We start from the raw sequence: 21,454 nt of genomic DNA, 5'->3' as shown, positions 1-21,454 counted from the left end.
TAGGCATCACCCCACGTGTTCGCATTGGCACTAGCACATAACCTTTCAAAGCAGTCTCGTTTACTAGCTTTTATCCCACTCTTAAGCGCTGCGCGTGCAGCAACAAGTGCTACTCGACATTCAACCCTGCCTTCGTCCGAACGAGCTCTTTGCATAATTCTCCTCGCACGAAAGCAGGATCCGCGGAGTTCCGCAATTTCATCTGTCCACCAGTAAGCCGGTGACCTGCCATACCTAGGTCGACCTTTCCTAGGCATGGTAGCGTCACACGATCGCGACAGTACCTCAACCAAATGATCAGCGTTCGGATCGGGCATACCGCGATCACCGCACTCTCTCCGGATCGCTTCCACAAATACTTCGGGATCGAAGTATGATGTCTTCCATCCACGGGTGGTTGGAGTGTTGGCTCTACTCGCCACCTGCCGCCTCGTTATCTGGCCGACACCATAGCGGACCGCCTGATGGTCACTGTGAGTGTAGCCATTGTCTACCCTCCAGTCTCCTATCAGACCAGGACTGCCGAAAGTCACGTCGATGATAGACTCCGCACCGTTCCTACTGAAGGTACTTGTGGTGCCGACGTTGGCCAAATCTACGTTGAGCTTTGCCAGAGCCTCAAGCAGAATCCGGCCCCTATGGTTCGTGCGTCCTCCCGCCACAACCACCGGCCTTATACCAGTCAGCACAACTGATACTCGGTCTACCATCCGCGTAAACTGCTCGATAGACCATCTCGGCGGAGCATAACAGCTGCAGTAGAACACTCCACCCACTTTGGCAACCGCAAATCCCTCGTCTGCGGTTGACACAACCTCTTGAACCGAAAACCTGCTTGTCGTCCATATAGCCGCCGTCCCGGACCAATCCGACACCCAGTTGCCGTTTCCGGCAGGGACGCGATATGGGTCCGAGATGATGGCAACGTCCGTTGCCGACTCGGAAACTGCTTGGTGTAACAGCTGCTGAGCCGTGCTGCAGTGGTTCAGGTTGAGTTGTGTCACTTGCACTATGATCGTGGCTTGGTCGCCGGCACACCAGCCGGGCACCTTGGACCTCCCGTTACGTGCTTTGCGTCCCTTTTACCGGTACAGATCAAGCACTGGGGGGCTCCGCGCAGTCCCTTGCTTTATGGCCAGCACTGCCACATCTGCACAATTGGCTCCTATCTGGCCCTTTGCAGTTCCAGGCCTTATGTCCGTGCTCGAAGCATCGGAAGCAAGCCTCCGATTGCTTCAGCACGCTTAGTGGGCATACCGACCACCCCACTTTTAGCCTAGCAGCTTTCAGGGCTTCGTTTCCGTCCGCCAGCGGAAGTCGTATGGTGGCTACCTGGGTCCCGACAGGACCCTTACGCAGGCGAACAGCCTCGGTTGCCACCACCACTCCACTTTGCTCTTTGAGGGCCTGTACGACCTCACACACATCGGTGATCTCATCCAGGTTTTTAAGCTGGAAAGTCATTTCTGGTGTGAGAGCACGTACCTGCACTCCCTCCCCGAGCACTCCTTCCGCTATCGACTTGTATGCGGAACTCTTCTTGGTGGCGTCCTTCTTCAACTCAAGGATCATTTCGCCCGTGCGTGAGCGGCGGATGCTCCGCACGTCCGCGCCCAGGTCCTTGAGTAGGGCATCTCCTCTCATGGCCTTCAGAACCTCCGAGTATTTCGACCCGTCGGTTTTCAGAATAAGAGCGTCGCCCTTCTTCGCTCGCTTCCTTGTCGGTTTAGGTGAAGCTTTCTTTTTGGTGGAGCTTCCTCTTTTCTTCCGCTTGGCCGTGACCTCGATCCACGGGCCACCCGTCTTGGTGTTTCCCGCTGCTTGGTCGGTTGGCTCCACCAACTCGCTAGCCTGAGGGCTTTTACCGATCAGGCGTTTTTTTGGTCCACCAGGGGTGCCATCCCCCGGGGACTGTCTCAGACGCTTAGCAGATGCCTTACCGCTGTTGGTAGCGCTCTCCGTGGCTTCCAGGGCCACGTTGCGACACGCCGTCAACGAGCAGGCATCTGTTTGTACCGACTTCGACGCCTTCACGGTCTTCACCTCTCCTACATGCGCCACGAGGTCGTTGTGCACTTTGATCGCAGCACACAAGGTTCTCCGAAGCATGAGCAAGCTCTGCTTCAAGTCCTTGGAGAAATTGCCGCGACGTGACGTGAACTCGATAATTAAATCGAGCTGCTGTGACGCGGCTACCACTTTGGGTAGTTCCTCTCTATTCTTTCCCATCGCCTTGATTAGCGATGGGCCGTTCATCGCTGTGTCTGGCGTGGCAGGCGTACCGCTGCCCTTGCCACCCACACTAGCACTTCGGGCTGCATCCTTCTCCACCCTTGGTGGAGAACGCTGGATGCCTCCCATCGCGAACGGGTTTTCCACCGTATCTGCAATTGCTGTAAATTTGTTTAAAAGACTCATTCTGATTCTAAAGGGTCCCCCTTCAAGCCGCTATCCAAACCCATTTGAAGTAGTCGCTTTAATGATCCCATGGCGATCTATGGAACAGGGAGAACCATGCGAGGGTTGGGGCAGCGCCTTATGGGCAACTGCACCTCAGAGCCAGATCGGCGTAAATCAGGCAAAAGCATCTGAACCTACTCCCGCCCGGTGGTCGCCGGTCGATAGATTTGGAACGTACTTGAAGGCCTGCCAGGTTTTACGGGACGGAGACACATGCACCGTTTGCCACCTCGCCGTTTCAAGTCGCTATCACGTGACTTTACTAGGGGAGCGCGTCGCAAATGCCTGCTCTAAGTCGTGTTGTATATCGTGTCCGAATCATGTCCAATAACATAGCCGCCAGTTTACCGAAGTTGAAACTTTACTGGCATCGGCCCCAATGGGTCCCAACGGACCGTTCAGACACCTGGTAGACCAGAAGTTTAAGGTCTAGGTGTCCCTCTCTCCCTGTCTGTTTACAACCACGGGTCCAACCAGAGGGGAGTTTCTGGTTTTTCCCGGGACTTGGTTGTATTACCAGCTGACACCACGAGGAAGTAGGGATAAGAGTTGCTATAACTGAAAGTGGTCAGGTTACACTGTTATAGCCATTCACCACAAACGGAGGTTCTGCTGGTTAGCAACTGTAAGGCTGTGCAACATGCAGTCGTCACTGTCGAAGAGCACATTATTACTTCAACGCGCGCGGTCAAGCATCTGGGAGTAATGATAGACGACCGGTTGAACTTCAACTGCCACGGCGACTACGCTTGCGAGAAAGCGGCGCAGGCTATCAATGCGATAGCCAGAATCATGCCGAATTGTTACGGGCCGAGTAGTAGTAAGCGGAGACTGCTGGCTAGTGTCTTGATATCACCGATATTGCGGTATGGACGTCCAGCCTGGATCGCAGCACTACAATCGAAGCGGAATCGCGAGAAGCTGAATAGTACCTTCCGACTCATGGCTGTAAGAGTTGTCAGTGCATATAGAACAATATCGTCGGAGGCAGTATGTGTTATCGCTGGAATGATCCCCATCAGCATCATGCTCGTGGAAGATAACGGCTGCTACGGACGAAGAAACATCAGAGGAGGCCGGAAGCTGGCGAGAGAAGAGTCGCTGAGCAAATGGCAGCAAGAGTGGGATAGGGCCGAGAATGGTAGATGGACGCACCGACTCATACCGGTTCTGTCAACCTGGTTGAACAGGAAACATGGAGACGTCGGGTTCCACTTGACGCAGTTTCTCTCGGGTCACGGTTGCTTCAGGCAATACCTGCACCGGTTCGGGCACGCTGCGACCCCATTCTGCCTGGAATGCAGAGAGACGGTAGAAACACCACAGCATGTGGTTTTTGAATGTCCTCGATTTGCCGCGATACGAAGGGAGATGCCGCCCCTGACGGTGGAGAACATAGTAGGCGAAATGTGTCGGGAGGAGAGCGTGTGGAATGCCGTCGCCGGCGTTGTAGCACAGATTATGTTGCAACTGCAACGACAGTGGAGAAACGACCAGCGAACTAGCGAAATCCCGATTAGCAGACAATCTTGACAGACGCATCGGTGGAGTGACGAGCGTGACGGAGCAAACCAAGCTTGGACAGAAACACTACGAGGGCGGCCGTGAGAGGATAGATGTTATTTTGGTCGCTATCCCTGGATCGGTTCGCATCTTGATAGATGAAGTGGTAGTGTGGTGGCGAACTCGACGGAGCAGTGCTTAGCCTAACAAGAAACCCTGCGAGGGTGGCCGTGAGGACATGGAAGTCATGACGGTCGCCATCTTTGAATCGGTACACGTCTCGACAGGTGCAAGGAAAGTGGACGGTGAAGGAGAATGTAGTAGCAACAAGAATGGCAAAATCCTGCGAGGGTGAATGTGAAGGAGTGGACGTTATAACGGTCATCTTCGGATCGGGGTGTACAGACACAGCCTCCCCCCGAAGTAATACTTAACGGTAGTTCCGGGGGGGTTAAGGTCAGACGCCCGTGAGGTTTTTAGTAGGTTAGAGTCCCACACTGTGCCACGTGATGTAGCAATATATCATTAGTGTGCCTGGCATTTTACGTGAGTTTCCTCCCGTAAAAAAAACACACACACACACACACACACACACACACACACACACACACACACACACACACACACACACACACACACACACACACACACACACACACACACACACACACACACACACACACACACACACACACACACACACACACACACACACACACACACACACACACACACACACACACACACACACACACACACACACACACACACACACACACACACACACACACACACACACACACACACACACACACACACACACACACACACACACACACACACACACACACACACACACACACACACACACACACACACACACAAATGTGATTCAATATAAATATCGGTACATATTTCCCATTTTTCACTTTGATATACGTACGAAAATGTTAGCTGGCAACTCAAAATGACTTTTTAATTTTCCGCTTTTTTCTCGGTTTTTTCGATATAATTTGTTTGATTTTCCCGGTTTTTTAATCGCGAAAGATAAGAAAAATATTTTACTTTTATTTATTTTTCCCTGTTTTTAAGAATTTGTGCAAAGAAAACAATGTTCAATTTTTTTAAGTCGATTTTTATCGAGCATTGCGAATTTTTTCTGTGAGAAATTTAGCTTTTTGCTTCCTAATTCCTAAGGCCGTATATCATTCTGGACGCGCCCAATCACAGAGTGCAACTACGGGCAATCTACCTAATACGTGTATCATTCAGGACGCCTCTCGTATTTTTTCGCTGCCGGCTGCCTTTTTTCGTTGACAGCACATTTTCAAGTTTCAAATATCAGGAGACCAGCAGCGCCCATAGTTTGTTGTATTAATCGACTTAATTGAAGTAGCAGTCAAAAGTATGAAATACAATTAAGCGCCAGCGATAGACTGCATTTCAGTCGAGATGCTGACCCACCTTTGTCAGTGCCCATAGATGGCGTTTAGGCCGAGCAACTAAGTATTTTCTGAGTCGCTTGAGGTCTCAGCTACTACGCCCAATTCACCGAATCTTGATATCGGTAGGCAGTCACGAGTAATCCACCATAGAGTGACTCAAGTACTTAGTGCATGGAAAATGTTCCTCTTTTGCTTCAGTGCTCATAGATGGCGTTTAGGCCGAGCAACTAAGTATTTTCTGAGTCGCTTGAGGTCTCAGCTACTAGGCCCAATTCACCGAATCTTGATATCGGTAGGCAGTCACGAGCAATCTACCATAGTGTGACTCAAATATTTAGTATATTTAAAATGTTCCTCTTTTGCTTCAGTGCTCATAGATGGCGTTTAGGCCGAGCAACTAAGTATTTTCTGAGTCGCTTGAGGTCTCAGCTACTAGGCCCAATTCACCGAATCTTGATATCGGTAGGCAGTCACGAGCAATCCACCATAGTGTGACTCAAACACTTAGAATATTGAAAATGTTCCTCTTTTGCTTCAGTGCTCATAGATGGCGTTTAGGCCGAGCAACTAAGTATTTTCTGAGTCGCTTGAGATCTCAGCTACTACACCCAATTCGCCGAATCTTGCTATCGGTAGGCAGTCACGAGTAATCCACCATAGAGTGACTCAAGTACTTAGTGCATGGAAAATGTTCCTCTTTTGCTTCAGTGCTCATAGATGGCGTTTAGGCCGAGCAACTAAGTATTTTCTGAGTCGCTTGAGATCTCAGCTACTACACCCAATTCGCCGAATCTTGCTATCGGTAGGCAGTCACGAGTAATCCACCATAGAGTGACTCAAGTACTTAGTGCATGGAAAATGTTCCTCTTTTGCTTCAGTGCTCATAGATGGCGTTTAGGCCGAGCAACTAAGTATTTTCTGAGTCGCTTGAGATCTCAGCTACTACACCCAATTCGCCGAATCTTGATATCGGTAGGCAGTCACGAGTAATCCACCATAGAGTGACTCAAGTACTTAGTGCATGGAAAATGTTCCTCTTTTGCTTCAGTGCTCATAGATGGCGTTTAGGCCGAGCAACTAAGTATTTTCTGAGTCGCTTGAGGTCTCAGCTACTATACCCAATTTGCCGATTCTTGATATCGGTAGGCAGTCACGAGTAATCCACCATAGAGTGACTCAAGTACTTAGTATATTGAAAATGTTCCTCTTTTGCTTCAGTGCTCATAGATGGCGTTTAGGCCGAGCAACTAAGTATTTTCTGAGTCGCTTTGGGTCTCAGCTACTATACCCAATTTGCCGATTCTTGATATCGGTAGGCAGTCACGAGTAATCCACCATAGAGTGACTCAAGTACTTAGTATATTGAAAATGTTCCTCTTTTGCTTCAGTGCTCATAGATGGCGTTTAGGCCGAGCAACTAAGTATTTTCTGAGTCGCTTTGGGTCTCAGCTACTATACCCAATTTGCCGATTCTTGATATCGGTAGGCAGTCACGAGTAATCCACCATAGAGTGACTCAAGTACTTAGTGCATGGAAAATGTTCCTCTTTTGCTTCAGTGCTCATAGATGGCGTTTAGGCCGAGCAACTAAGTATTTTCTGAGTCGCTTGAGGTCTCAGCTACTAGGTCCAATTCACCGAATTTTGATATCGGTAGGCAGTCACGAGTAATCCACCATAGAGTGACTCAAGTACTTAGTGCATTGAAAATGTTCCTCTTTTGCTTCAGTGCTCATAGATGGCGTTTAGGCCGAGCAACTAAGTATTTTCTGAGTCGCTTGAGGTCTCAGCTACTAGGTCCAATTCACCGAATTTTGATATCGGTAGGCAGTCACGAGTAATCCACCATAGAGTGACTCAAGTACTTAGTGCATTGAAAATGTTCCTCTTTTGCTTCAGTGCTCATAGATGGCGTTTAGGCCGAGCAACTAAGTATTTTCTGAGTCGCTTGAGGTCTCAGCTACTATACCCAATTTGCCGATTCTTGATATCGGTAGGCAGTCACGAGTAATCCACCATAGAGTGACTCAAGTACTTAGTATATTGAAAATGTTCCTCTTTTGCTTCAGTGCTCATAGATGGCGTTTAGGCCGAGCAACTAAGTATTTTCTGAGTCGCTTTGGGTCTCAGCTACTATACCCAATTTGCCGATTCTTGATATCGGTAGGCAGTCACGAGTAATCCACCATAGAGTGACTCAAGTACTTAGTGCATGGAAAATGTTCCTCTTTTGCTTCAGTGCTCATAGATGGCGTTTAGGCCGAGCAACTAAGTATTTTCTGAGTCGCTTGAGATCTCAGCTACTACACCCAATTCGCCGAATCTTGCTATCGGTAGGCAGTCACGAGTAATCCACCATAGAGTGACTCAAACACTTAGTATATTGAAAATGTTCCTCTTTTGCTTCAGTGCTCATAGATGGCGTTTAGGCCGAGCAACTAAGTATTTTCTGAGTCGCTTGAGGTCTCAGCTACTATACCCAATTTGCCGATTCTTGATATCGGTAGGCAGTCACGAGCAATCCACCATAGTGTGACTCAAACACTTAGTATATTGAAAATGTTCCTCTTTTGCTTCAGTGCTCATAGATGGCGTTTAGGCCGAGCAACTAAGTATTTTCTGAGTCGCTTGAGATCTCAGCTACTACACCCAATTCGCCGAATCTTGCTATCGGTAGGCAGTCACGAGTAATCCACCATAGAGTGACTCAAGTACTTAGTGCATGAAAAATGTTCCTCTTTTGCTTCAGTGCTCATAGATGGCGTTTAGGCCGAGCAACTAAGTATTTTCTGAGTCGCTTGAGGTCTCAGCTACTATACCCAATTTGCCGATTCTTGATATCGGTAGGCAGTCACGAGCAATCCACCATAGTGTGACTCAAACACTTAGTATATTGAAAATGTTCCTCTTTTGCTTCAGTGCTCATAGATGGCGTTTAGGCCGAGCAACTAAGTATTTTCTGAGTCGCTTGAGGTCTCAGCTACTATACCCAATTTGCCGATTCTTGATATCGGTAGGCAGTCACGAGTAATCCACCATAGAGTGACTCAAGTACTTAGTGCATTGAAAATGTTCCTCTTTTGCTTCAGTGCTCATAGATGGCGTTTAGGCCGAGCAACTAAGTATTTTCTGAGTCGCTTGAGATCTCAGCTACTACACCCAATTCGCCGAATCTTGCTATCGGTAGGCAGTCACGAGTAATCCACCATAGAGTGACTCAAGTACTTAGTGCATGGAAAATGTTCCTCTTTTGCTTCAGTGCTCATAGATGGCGTTTAGGCCGAGCAACTAAGTATTTTCTGAGTCGCTTGAGGTCTCAGTTACTAGGCCCAATTCACCGAATCTTGATATCGGTAGGCAGTCACGAGTAATCCACCATAGAGTGACTCAAGTACTTAGTGCATTGAAAATGTTCCTCTTTTGCTTCAGTGCTCATAGATGGCGTTTAGGCCGAGCAACTAAGTATTTTCTGAGTCGCTTGAGATCTCAGCTACTACACCCAATTCGCCGAATCTTGCTATCGGTAGGCAGTCACGAGTAATCCACCATAGAGTGACTCAAGTACTTAGTGCATGGAAAATGTTCCTCTTTTGCTTCAGTGCTCATAGATGGCGTTTAGGCCGAGCAACTAAGTATTTTCTGAGTCGCTTTGGGTCTCAGCTACTATACCCAATTTGCCGATTCTTGATATCGGTAGGCAGTCACGAGTAATCCACCATAGAGTGACTCAAGTACGTAGTGCATGGAAAATGTTCCTCTTTTGCTTCAGTGCTCATAGATGGCGTTTAGGCCGAGCAACTAAGTATTTTCTGAGTCGCTTGAGGTCTCAGTTACTAGGCCCAATTCACCGAATCTTGATATCGGTAGGCAGTCACGAGTAATCCACCATAGAGTGACTCAAGTACTTAGTGCATTGAAAATGTTCCTCTTTTGCTTCAGTGCTCATAGATGGCGTTTAGGCCGAGCAACTAAGTATTTTCTGAGTCGCTTGAGATCTCAGCTACTACACCCAATTCGCCGAATCTTGCTATCGGTAGGCAGTCACGAGTAATCCACCATAGAGTGACTCAAGTACTTAGTGCATGGAAAATGTTCCTCTTTTGCTTCAGTGCTCATAGATGGCGTTTAGGCCGAGCAACTAAGTATTTTCTGAGTCGCTTGAGGTCTCAGTTACTAGGCCCAATTCACCGAATCTTGATATCGGTAGGCAGTCACGAGCAATCTACCATAGTGTGACTCAAATATTTAGTATATTGAAAATGTTCCTCTTTTGCTTCAGTGCTCATAGATGGCGTTTAGGCCGAGCAACTAAGTATTTTCTGAGTCGCTTGAGGTCTCAGCTACTATACCCAATTCACCGAATCTTGATATCGGTAGGCAGTCACGAGCAATCTACCATAGTGTGACTCAAATATTTAGTATATTTAAAATGTTCCTCTTTTGCTTCAGTGCTCATAGATGGCGTTTAGGCCGAGCAACTAAGTATTTTCTGAGTCGCTTTGGGTCTCAGCTACTATACCCAATTTGCCGATTCTTGATATCGGTAGGCAGTCACGAGTAATCCACCATAGAGTGACTCAAGTACGTAGTGCATGGAAAATGTTCCTCTTTTGCTTCAGTGCTCATAGATGGCGTTTAGGCCGAGCAACTAAGTATTTTCTGAGTCGCTTGAGGTCTCAGTTACTAGGCCCAATTCACCGAATCTTGATATCGGTAGGCAGTCACGAGTAATCCACCATAGAGTGACTCAAGTACTTAGTGCATTGAAAATGTTCCTCTTTTGCTTCAGTGCTCATAGATGGCGTTTAGGCCGAGCAACTAAGTATTTTCTGAGTCGCTTGAGATCTCAGCTACTACACCCAATTCGCCGAATCTTGCTATCGGTAGGCAGTCACGAGTAATCCACCATAGAGTGACTCAAGTACGTAGTGCATGGAAAATGTTCCTCTTTTGCTTCAGTGCTCATAGATGGCGTTTAGGCCGAGCAACTAAGTATTTTCTGAGTCGCTTGAGGTCTCAGCTACTAGGCCCAATTCACCGAATCTTGATATCGGTAGGCAGTCACGAGCAATCTACCATAGTGTGACTCAAATATTTAGTATATTGAAAATGTTCCTCTTTTGCTTCAGTGCTCATAGATGGCGTTTAGGCCGAGCAACTAAGTATTTTCTGAGTCGCTTGAGGTCTCAGCTACTATACCCAATTCACCGAATCTTGATATCGGTAGGCAGTCACGAGTAATCCACCATAGAGTGACTCAAGTACGTAGTGCATGGAAAATGTTCCTCTTTTGCTTCAGTGCTCATAGATGGCGTTTAGGCCGAGCAACTAAGTATTTTCTGAGTCGCTTGGGGTCTCAGCTACTATACCCAATTCGCCGAATCTTGATATCGGTAGGCAGTCACGAGTAATCCACCATAGAGTGACTCAAGTACTTAGTGCATTGAAAATGTTCCTCTTTTGCTTCAGTGCTCATAGATGGCGTTTAGGCCGAGCAACTAAGTATTTTCTGAGTCGCTTTGGGTCTCAGCTACTATACCCAATTTGCCGATTCTTGATATCGGTAGGCAGTCACGAGCAATCTACCATAGTGTGACTCAAATATTTAGTATATTTAAAATGTTCCTCTTTTGCTTCAGTGCTCATAGATGGCGTTTAGGCCGAGCAACTAAGTATTTTCTGAGTCGCTTTGGGTCTCAGCTACTATACCCAATTTGCCGATTCTTGATATCGGTAGGCAGTCACGAGCAATCTACCATAGTGTGACTCAAATATTTAGTATATTGAAAATGTTCCTCTTTTGCTTCAGTGCTCATAGATGGCGTTTAGGCCGAGCAACTAAGTATTTTCTGAGTCGCTTGAGGTCTCAGCTACTAGGCCCAATTCACCGAATCTTGATATCGGTAGGCAGTCACGAGCAATCTACCATAGTGTGACTCAAATATTTAGTATATTTAAAATGTTCCTCTTTTGCTTCAGTGCTCATAGATGGCGTTTAGGCCGAGCAACTAAGTATTTTCTGAGTCGCTTGAGGTCTCAGCTACTATACCCAATTCGACGAATTTTGATATCGGTAGGCAGTCACGAGCAATCTACCATAGTGTGACTCAAATATTTAGTATATTTAAAATGTTCCTCTTTTGCTTCAGTGCTCATAGATGGCGTTTAGGCCGAGCAACTAAGTATTTTCTGAGTCGCTTTGGGTCTCAGCTACTATACCCAATTTGCCGATTCTTGATATCGGTAGGCAGTCACGAGCAATCTACCATAGTGTGACTCAAATATTTAGTATATTGAAAATGTTCCTCTTTTGCTTCAGTGCTCATAGATGGCGTTTAGGCCGAGCAACTAAGTATTTTCTGAGTCGCTTGAGGTCTCAGCTACTAGGCCCAATTCACCGAATCTTGATATCGGTAGGCAGTCACGAGCAATCTACCATAGTGTGACTCAAATATTTAGTATATTTAAAATGTTCCTCTTTTGCTTCAGTGCTCATAGATGGCGTTTAGGCCGAGCAACTAAGTATTTTCTGAGTCGCTTGAGGTCTCAGCTACTATACCCAATTCGACGAATTTTGATATCGGTAGGCAGTCACGAGTAATCTACCATGTGCTACTTAACCTTCTGCGGCTGAGGTGCCCTAATCTTAACGATTGTGCTGACGTGGTGGTCTACTGGACACCGCAACTTAACCTAGTAATTCTTAATCTTGAATTATGGAAATTCAGATCTTAATTATTTCAGAATTCTGTACAATTCTGTCGGGAAGACGATGCAAACTTAAAAATCAAAATACAACACTTGACGCACATGTTGCATTTTTCTGATTTCTGGTGTCTGTCGGACTACCACCTCAACCGCAGAAGATTAAGTATTAAGAATATGGTGTCTTCAATATTTCCCCGTGTGCTGCTGTAGTTATTCAGAGCGTGTTGAGCCGAGAATCATAAAATTTTCTTATTTGCCTAGACTCCTAGGTGCTCCTATTTGTTTAACTTTCCTCATGGCTAGGTTTTCCGAAATGTACATATTTGCTTTCATATTAAGCGCACGTTGGTTGAGTATCCCTAAAATGATTAATATAAGTTATTTGTATCTTACCTCGTTTTAATTAGTTTTTATTTTAATTTGATTTAGTTTATTGTCCTTTAGTCACACGTAATGTTTTGGGTCGACCAACTTAAACTCTCTGATTTGCCTGGCTGGAGTCAAATAGGTATCCCTAAAATTGTATCCATATTATTTGAGGATAATGCTTTTGCAGCAATTTGTTTCTTACCTTGGTTTTTTATTTAGTGAGTTTTTGATTTCAATTTGTTTGATTTAGTGATCCACTGTCTGTTCTGCAGTAAACATAAATATTTATTTTATTTTTAATTTTGGTGGGTGCCTTCACAGCTTTAGTTCTAGTGCTAGCCATTACGGGCGCTACCTTATATGTGTGCCGCTGTGCAAAAATGGTCAGTTTTGGTGGTTAATTCATGGTGGGTGAATTCACACTGCTATTATAAACGCGGATCTCGCCCACCATGTTTTACTGCCCTCCAAAATGAAAGATTTCAAGTTTGAAATTGAAATCTTTCATTTTTTTCGGGTGAGATTCTTGGTGGGCGAATTCACAGAAGTGTCATAAATAGTAAAAAAAAATTTGTAGGCCAGTTTAATCGTTTCAATGTTTTGTTAATTTTGTTTTCACATTGCTTTTCGTCTATCAACGCTGTCAACACGAATGTCGACCTGTTCAGGGTTGAAACCGTATATTTCTGCTGATATAAAATTAAATCGACTTTCCAATTTTTAGAACTGGAAAAACTTTTTCGCGCTCGATCCAAATGTGTCCATTTTTAATCCGAGTTAAGAAACCATTTTAAGAACTGACAACATTACTGATATTGATATTGCTTTCCCATGCGGTCATCTACGGATTGTCAAAGTACCAGCACGGTAAACGCAATAATAATATCATCACGATACCTTTGTCGCTTGTCACATATAAAATGGTCTATATCGTGGACCCCGTTCGTTTGACCGTTTTTAATATGAACATTTTTTAATTTGAACCCCACGACATGCAAATTTGCACGACGTACAAATTAAAAATAGTTCAAATGTCAACATAGCATCATTTGCTTATGAAGACGATGCACGCAAACACGATTTGATTGTAGTGATCCACCGTGTTTAATCTGTTTCATATTGCCCCTTTTATGACTATTTAGACTACTGTGAATCCTTTAATGAAACATACCGCACTTTACACTGTTAATCCGACACTAGAATGGCTTTTAGTTTAATCAACTTATGAGTTTGACTTCTTTTTCTTTGTTGCCCTTCTTTTCCACTTCATTTTTCTTGAGCGAAATCATGTGCGAGATTCGACTGTGATAATCGTGTAAATCGGGATAGGGACAAATGTCGCAATATTCTGTTTACCCCAAGGGTGAGTCGCTGAGAACACTGTGGTAGACACAACTTAAGGAACGATGCCATCTCATTGATCACAATTGTGATATACTCATTTCACAGTTTGATGTACACTGTGTCACCTTGTTGTCATTCAAATTTTTATATGTTAGAAACTGGCAGCCCAGTATGTTATTGTCAAAAATATTTTTGTTTCGATTCGTCACACATAACGGCTCAAATTAAACTTTTTACGGTTTTAATAAGTAAATATTAAGTGAATAATAATGGATGAGGTAAATAATAAATTTATAAAACCAGAGCGGAATAAAACAGTTCTTTTTAAATTAAAGGTTTACTTTTGGAACAAACTGGAGGCGGAGTATGGAACCATAAACATCAACATTCGAAATGTACTTAAAAAGCAAAACCTATGCAGCCAGTCACTATCTCATTTAACCATCGAGGGAATTCAAATCATAGAGAAAGACATGCGGATCATGGCGGAGAGCTTGCGTAGTGCTGCTGCAGCTGGCGGAACTCCCCTACATGAAATTTATGGGCAGACTTATGCTGAAAATCCAGAAAATTTCCGTTTCCTTAGAGGAGAGGTAATGTGTCTCCTCGACTTAGCCGAGGTGATGAAGAGAAAAGGCATCAAGTACTTCCTCAACAACAAGCTGAAACAAAAATCTATGAGTATCGAGATCTACGACGAAGATGCTGAAGAGCACTCCCGCGCACTGTATGAAAAAATAATGCTACACTTCTCTTCTCAGTAAGTATAATATTCGAGATGATATTCGTTTACATACATCCTCAATATCTTCAACCAGGGGTATAACGGATACAAGCTACGATGAATTGCTGGAGCAGTTCAAAACTATTGAAATCAAAGTATTTACTAATGACAGTGGAAAAGTTCGAGCAGAGGCTCTGTGTCCTATTTGTCAAAAGACAGGAAAAAGATCGAAGCTGTCATTTTCCATGGACGAAAGAAACAACTGGCACATCTACAGCTTAACCAGGCACAGCAACACAATGCATTTTCAAATGCCAACATGTTCATCGCATAAACGACGTCGAACAAATGTTCCAACAGTGACATCAGGTGTTCAGATCAGAAATCAGATTCCTGATGCAGCACGCTTCAGAGATCTCAACGTTACATTAACAACAGAAAACGATTTTACTAATACTGCCTCATTTAACGATTTACTTTCCACCCCTTGGGATCCATTGAGCTCGAGTTTGGCTGAGAATGAGATGTCGAATATTTCCAGCGATGTCAGAGAAGAACAATCAGACCAAGAAGTGGAATCGATGGAAGAAGAAAGAATTGAAGAGGAACTTGATGGTAATATTTAATATGCAGATTTCAGTGAGTACTTACAATGATCGTAAAATATTATTACAGTTGAATCGGATGCAGCAGTGAATGATACCGTACACGCCGATATACCTTCTGGAATTGCGAATGTGTCAGACTTGGAAAATTCTTCCGAGGGCGTCACCAAGGAATCCATGTAAGAGAAACGAATTCAATAGCAGGTCAAGATCTGACATTGACATATTTAAAATAGAGAAAACCAAGGGTGAGTCGCTGAGAACACTGTGGTAGACACAACTTAAGGAACGATGCCATCTCATTGATCACAATTGTGATATACTCATTTCACAGTTTGATGTACACTGTGTCACCTTGTTGTCATTCAAATTTTTATATGTTAGAAACTGGCAGCCCAGTATGTTATTGTCAAAAATATTTTTGTTTCGATTCGTCACACATAACGGCTCAAATTAAACTTTTTACGGTTTTAATAAGTAAATATTAAGTGAATAATAATGGATGAGGTAAATAATAAATTTATAAAACCAGAGCGGAATAAAACAGTTCTTTTTAAATTAAAGGTTTACTTTTGGAACAAACTGGAGGCGGAGTATGGAACCATAAACATCAACATTCGAAATGTACTTAAAAAGCAAAACCTATGCAGCCAGTCACTATCTCATTTAACCATCGAGGGAATTCAAATCATAGAGAAAGACATGCGGATCATGGCGGAGAGCTTGCGTAGTGCTGCTGCAGCTGGCGGAACTCCCCTACATGAAATTTATGGGCAGACTTATGCTGAAAATCCAGAAAATTTCCGTTTCCTTAGAGGAGAGGTAATGTGTCTCCTCGACTTAGCCGAGGTGATGAAGAGAAAAGGCATCAAGTACTTCCTCAACAACAAGCTGAAACAAAAATCTATGAGTATCGAGATCTACGACGAAGATGCTGAAGAGCACTCCCGCGCACTGTATGAAAAAATAATGCTACACTTCTCTTCTCAGTAAGTATAATATTCGAGATGATATTCGTTTACATACATCCTCAATATCTTCAACCAGGGGTATAACGGATACAAGCTACGATGAATTGCTGGAGCAGTTCAAAACTATTGAAATCAAAGTATTTACTAATGACAGTGGAAAAGTTCGAGCAGAGGCTCTGTGTCCTATTTGTCAAAAGACAGGAAAAAGATCGAAGCTGTCATTTTCCATGGACGAAAGAAACAACTGGCACATCTACAGCTTAACCAGGCACAGCAACACAATGCATTTTCAAATGCCAACATGTTCATCGCATAAACGACGTCGAACAAATGTTCCAACAGTGACATCAGGTGTTCAGATCAGAAATCAGATTCCTGATGCAGCACGCTTCAGAGATCTCAACGTTACATTAACAACAGAAAACGATTTTACTAATACTGCCTCATTTAACGATTTACTTTCCACCCCTTGGGATCCATTGAGCTCGAGTTTGGCTGAGAATGAGATGTCGAATATTTCCAGCGATGTCAGAGAAGAACAATCAGACCAAGAAGTGGAATCGATGGAAGAAGAAAGAATTGAAGAGGAACTTGATGGTAATATTTAATATGCAGATTTCAGTGAGTACTTACAATGATCGTAAAATATTATTACAGTTGAATCGGATGCAGCAGTGAATGATACCGTACACGCCGATATACCTTCTGGAATTGCGAATGTGTCAGACTTGGAAAATTCTTCCGAGGGCGTCACCAAGGAATCCATGTAAGAGAAACGAATTCAATAGCAGGTCAAGATCTGACATTGACATATTTAAAATAGAGAAAACCATATTTGAATAAATTTGCTTCTTTTTGTTACAGTAAAAATTCAGCTTTGCTTAATGTTCAAATAAATATAGACAAACGAATTCAGCTTCAAAGAACTTATGGGGTACGCTATTCGGAATATGAGCTCGATGTTGCAGCTTATATATTGTTAACGTCGGGAATAAGCGCTTACAAGTTCAAAAGGGCCAATATGCATCTTCCCAGCCTCACAAGCATCCAACGTCATATATCCCGACATACTTATAATACGAGAGAAGGCATTCTAATGGTTGATTCATTAGTTAAATATTTGACTGCTAACAATTTCCCAAAAGTGGTTGCATTAAGCGAGGACGGCACTTCCCTTTCTCCCAATCCAGAGTATTCCCCTCGAACTGATTCTATTCGAGGCCTTGTTGCACCTTTCGACAGTAAAGGGATGCCACTGCTTGACATTTTCAAAGCTTCTTCAGCGGAAAAAATGATCAATGATCTGAAAAAGTATACGGTTGGCGAATATTTATATGTTGTTATGGCCACCCCGATGATCGTTGGCGCATCTCCTTTCTGTTTGTTATACATGTGCAGTAACAACAAATTTACACATCTTCAAGTTAAACAGCGGTGGGAACATGTAGAAGCTGAACTGGAAACAGCTGGAGTAAGAGTTGTATGTCATGCATCCGATGGAGATCCGCGTCTTTTGCGTGCCATGAAAGAACGAACACATCTTCCTCACCCGGCTGCAAGCATGCTATATGGATGTCACTTTATAGCGAATATAAATGATGACGTTGTTTGCATTCAAGATACGATACATCTCGTGAACAAGTTTCGGCATGCTTTGCTAAATCCTAAAAAGCACATGGCTATAGGTAAAAATTGGCGCAATGTACACTGCTTTTTTAATATTTTGCAAACTTTCAGGGAAATGCGATGTATCAGTTGAATGTATAAAGCAGATGATTGAGCATGGAGATAAAGCTATACACAAAATGAATCCGTCAGACTTGAACCCGGCTGACAAAATGAAATTCGACCCAACGTTAAAAATGATAGCACTAGATTTGATCGAACACTTGGTTGAAGTAGTTCCAGATTGTATTGGTACTGTTGTGTATTTAAAAGTAATGCGATTGATATACATTTCGTTTGTCGAGGAGAAAATTTCACCAGCAGAACGAATTTTTGCAATATGGTCTGTTAAGTAAACTTGAATCAAAATATAAAATTACCCGTTGCCTTAATTTTATAGGACTGCTTTGTTCGTTGTTCGAGCATGGCGTTGGCAATGTCTTGACTCAGATAACAGCATTCAACAGTGTACAACTTCAAATGTATACGGATGTTTAGAATTAAACGCACATGAGTTGGTTCACTATATAGTAAACTGCCGAGAAGCTCATGACCAGTTTTTGATTGAAAATTTAAGCAGTCAACCCTGCGAGAAGACCTTCCGTACATTACGATCTATGACAACATTAAACCATACTGCCGTTAACTTCACCATGAAGGATGTTGAGCAAAGAATGCAACGCGTGCAAATGAGGCTACTGATAGCTCATCGTAGGAAAAATGTGCTCTCCTTCCCCAGTCTGGCAGCTACATCACTGGAAGCATCATCGCACAACCTCCCAAATGATGAGCAGATTGCTCAATTGATCAAAGCAGCCGAGCAAAAAGCGACTGAACTGCTTACGTTGGTTGGATTTGATGAGAATGAGATTAACTTCACGAACAGCTTGATCACGCGAAACACTGATACCGCACCTGTGTTCGAATCGCAACTTCTAAGTACCAATTGTCAACAACATGTTCTACACGATCCAAGTGAAGAAGTTATCGAGTATGCAATGAATCTTTTTCCAAAAACTGGTGGAGAACCTTTTCTCAAGCGTTACAAAACTAAAAGAAACAAAAACATTTTTAAAATTAGACGGATCACAGGAAAAGTAGTTAACGTCACAAAATCAAAAATGCTGTGGATTTTCTCTTCTGGACGCTTCAGAAGGACAAACGATCGCTTGAAACGCTTCCATCGCATTAGGACAGCTTCCAAAATATGCAAGACTTAAAAAGGGAACGATAATCAGACCAAAAATAAAAATACCGTTAGCTGCTTATACTATTTAATTAAAAGTTTATACTAATTTGTAATTTGCTTGAATATCCTACTCGCTCAATGATCATTTATGGCAAATAATTTCTTTTAGCTGTTATTTTCTATTCTTTTTTTTACGTTACATGGTTTTGATTTTTGTTTATTTGTTTTATTTGTTTTGTTTTAATTTCTCACACTTTTACTTTCTCACTCACTCTTTTATTTAATATCACACTAAGTTAAATCAGTAAACTTCATCAGTCCGATCAGTAATTTTATATACTCACTAGTATTATTCACTTTTAGGCAGACTAATCTCTGATGCCCGTCAACTACTACTGAATAATCAAAAACTTTTAAAACCGTCAAAATATATTTGTTTTTTTAGGAAGTTTTAGCCCTAGGCTTAAGAAACAACTTTTGTTTTAACACTTCTCTGATAGGTAAACATATTTTTTGCAATTGAAAAGAACGAAAAACGTTGTGGGTGAAAAAGGGTCAAACACCGAAAATCCATCTTGTCTAAACTAATTGAATAATTGATAACTCGTTATATTACCATTCGTTACCAGACTGTAATCTTATCGGTTAGTAGATTTAGTGGTGAATCCAATGGATCGTATTCGATAAGTATCGTTATCTAGTTCCAAAAATTGATCCGAACCATTTACATACATATATATTGATACAGCAAACAATACAGCCCAACAATTTTGTACGGATAGTTCGCTGCAAATGGTAATGCACGCATTTAGATGAATATACCGGAAACCTCATATCGGTAACTTACCTGGTTTGCTGAAGAATTTGAGTTGGACATGAAAGCTGGTGACTTTTTTCAAACTGAGCAAATTCCACTGACTATTGTGATTTCTTGTTAGGTAGTGATGATAAACCAACATATTTCATGTCTCTGAAATCGTACAACCGTTGTTTGCAGACACGATTCTCAAGTCATGCTGAATAAGCTTAACATCAAAGTTGATCCCGTCCGAAAAAGAACTGCAATCAGAATTTATCGCAAAGGTCAGATTTTGTGCTCCGCCGTCTGTTTTTGTTGTATCTATCAAATGCATTGCGCTGACCACTTTTTTCACGTACCAGATTGGGGAATAACTTAACGTATTTATAGTCTGTAAACAAACGATTGTTCTTTTACGGTAAAACTTAAAAATGAATAACTTACGTGTTATCTTTCTGCCAGTATTAACTGAGCGGAATCCAATTCACTCTATATAGAGTAAAAGTAAATATTCAGTTGGACAGATGAAGAGCTGCCAGTATCCGCAGTAAATGCAAGCAAAGATATTCAGCTGTCAAAACAATTCGGGCGCAGACCTGAACAGAATGAGCACATATTCGGTACGACCGGCACCTATAGCCGACACCGACAGGCACACACTAAACAAAATAAAGTGATAAGAAGGTTCTAAGCGACTGACCCTTGCTCTCAGCACTTTAACAGTTTTTAAAACTCTCATTTTAACACTCGAGCAAAATACACCAGAAACACCCGGAATAGTCTATACAATCAAAAACTGAATACTATTTTCCGCTGTAAACTAAACACCGCTGGCCGTATTCCGTATTCCGCTGGCTAAAGTAAACAAACAGTGCTGTCAAGCAACGCAACAATGTGTATGCACAGTGCGTCAGCACGTCCGTCAATGTTTTTAGTACTTGACGGATGCGTTGCAGTCGAATTTGACGCTGACGCTGAAGTCGCATTCTGTTTGGGCCTTTATTCTGATTTTGTCCCCAGATAACACAAATTGTAATAGAAAGTTCACATTAAATCGTTTTCATGTCAATTTCACATTGGAATTGTATAATGATTAGAGTATGTCAAATCGAAGTGAACAATAAGTTGTTTTGCAGTCGTGCGTGACTTCATATACAATTCATGACTGTGAATTATAAAGCAGTATAGACGATTGCAATATTTGATTATATCTTAATCATATATTCAAGAGTATTTAGTAGCGTGTTATAAAAACTGCGTAAAATAGAATTACAAATAATTGTCAAAATTTTCGCACGTATGTCGCCTCCACTTTGGTACATATATGTTCTTATATGGCGTGAAATATAACTTTTTCGTTCAGATAAGATTTCGTATATCTTAGTTGCAATCGAGATATACAAACCAAATGGTTGATGGTTCTCCGTTCTATAAAATATCAAGAGGTTCAGTCTTGCTGAAATTGGTGAAACCTGTGTGAACTGGCCGCCCTGCTCTTTGTTATTATTTCGGTGACTGAAGTTTTTGGAGCGTCTTAGTATTTAATTCCAGATTATTTCGGTGGCTTGATTAAGTTAGCAGTTGCAAGCAGCGAATATTTAATTCTTCGATCGAATTTCTATTATAATCATTGGGTAAACCAAGGGTCAGTCGCTTAGAACCTTCTTATCACT

The 21,454-nt window shown here is 42.9% G+C and overlaps 2 protein-coding genes and 1 long non-coding RNA gene across 4 annotated transcripts; 2 read left to right on the top strand and 1 right to left on the bottom strand.

The window, feature by feature from the left end:
- The first annotated feature begins 13,929 nt into the window (after positions 1-13,929).
- On the top strand, positions 13,930-15,340 carry LOC128739477 (uncharacterized). Its single transcript, XM_053834970.1, has 4 exons — positions 13,930-14,106; positions 14,164-14,588; positions 14,647-15,167; positions 15,228-15,340. The coding sequence occupies exons 1-4, from the start codon at positions 14,098-14,100 to the stop codon at positions 15,338-15,340; spliced, it is 1,068 nt and encodes a 355-aa protein (XP_053690945.1). The 5' UTR covers positions 13,930-14,097.
- Positions 15,341-15,437: 97 nt separating this feature from the next.
- LOC128742166 (uncharacterized) lies at positions 15,438-19,088 on the top strand. Of its 2 annotated transcripts, XM_053838416.1 has the most exons (7): positions 15,438-15,664; positions 15,722-16,146; positions 16,205-16,725; positions 16,786-16,894; positions 16,993-17,813; positions 17,866-18,136; positions 18,194-19,088. In XM_053838416.1, the coding sequence occupies exons 1-7, from the start codon at positions 15,656-15,658 to the stop codon at positions 19,011-19,013; spliced, it is 2,976 nt and encodes a 991-aa protein (XP_053694391.1). In that variant the 5' UTR covers positions 15,438-15,655; the 3' UTR covers positions 19,014-19,088. The 2 variants fall into 2 exon arrangements, with proteins under 2 accessions (XP_053694391.1, XP_053694390.1); XM_053838415.1 differs by having other exon boundaries at positions 15,438-16,146.
- On the bottom strand, positions 19,057-20,333 carry LOC128742167 (uncharacterized). The gene is made up of 3 exons (XR_008412246.1): positions 20,226-20,333; positions 19,830-20,172; positions 19,057-19,768 (listed from the first exon to the last, which is right to left on the bottom strand). It is a non-coding gene; the product is annotated as an uncharacterized LOC128742167 (long non-coding RNA).
- Between the last annotated feature and the right edge of the window lie 1,121 nt (positions 20,334-21,454).

This window comes from Sabethes cyaneus, chromosome 3 (genome assembly GCF_943734655.1).
Source record: "Sabethes cyaneus chromosome 3, idSabCyanKW18_F2, whole genome shotgun sequence".
Lineage (NCBI taxonomy): Eukaryota > Metazoa > Arthropoda > Insecta > Diptera > Culicidae > Sabethes > Sabethes cyaneus.
Note: the sequence above shows the minus strand (reverse complement) of the source record. Positions and strands in the feature narration are given on the sequence as shown.

Excerpts from the sequence above, each read along its gene's own strand:
- LOC128742166 (XM_053838415.1), top strand. The coding sequence starts at position 15,656 with ATGGATGAGGTAAATAATAAATTTATAAAACCAGAGCGGAATAAAACA. Across the intron at positions 17,814-17,865 it reads TAAAAAGCACATGGCTATAG|GGAAATGCGATGTATCAGTT; the intron begins GTAAAAATTGGC and ends GCAAACTTTCAG. Across the intron at positions 18,137-18,193 it reads GAACGAATTTTTGCAATATG|GACTGCTTTGTTCGTTGTTC; the intron begins GTCTGTTAAGTA and ends TTAATTTTATAG.
- LOC128739477 (XM_053834970.1), top strand. Across the intron at positions 14,589-14,646 it reads ATGCTACACTTCTCTTCTCA|GGGTATAACGGATACAAGCT; the intron begins GTAAGTATAATA and ends ATCTTCAACCAG. Across the intron at positions 15,168-15,227 it reads AATTGAAGAGGAACTTGATG|TTGAATCGGATGCAGCAGTG; the intron begins GTAATATTTAAT and ends ATATTATTACAG.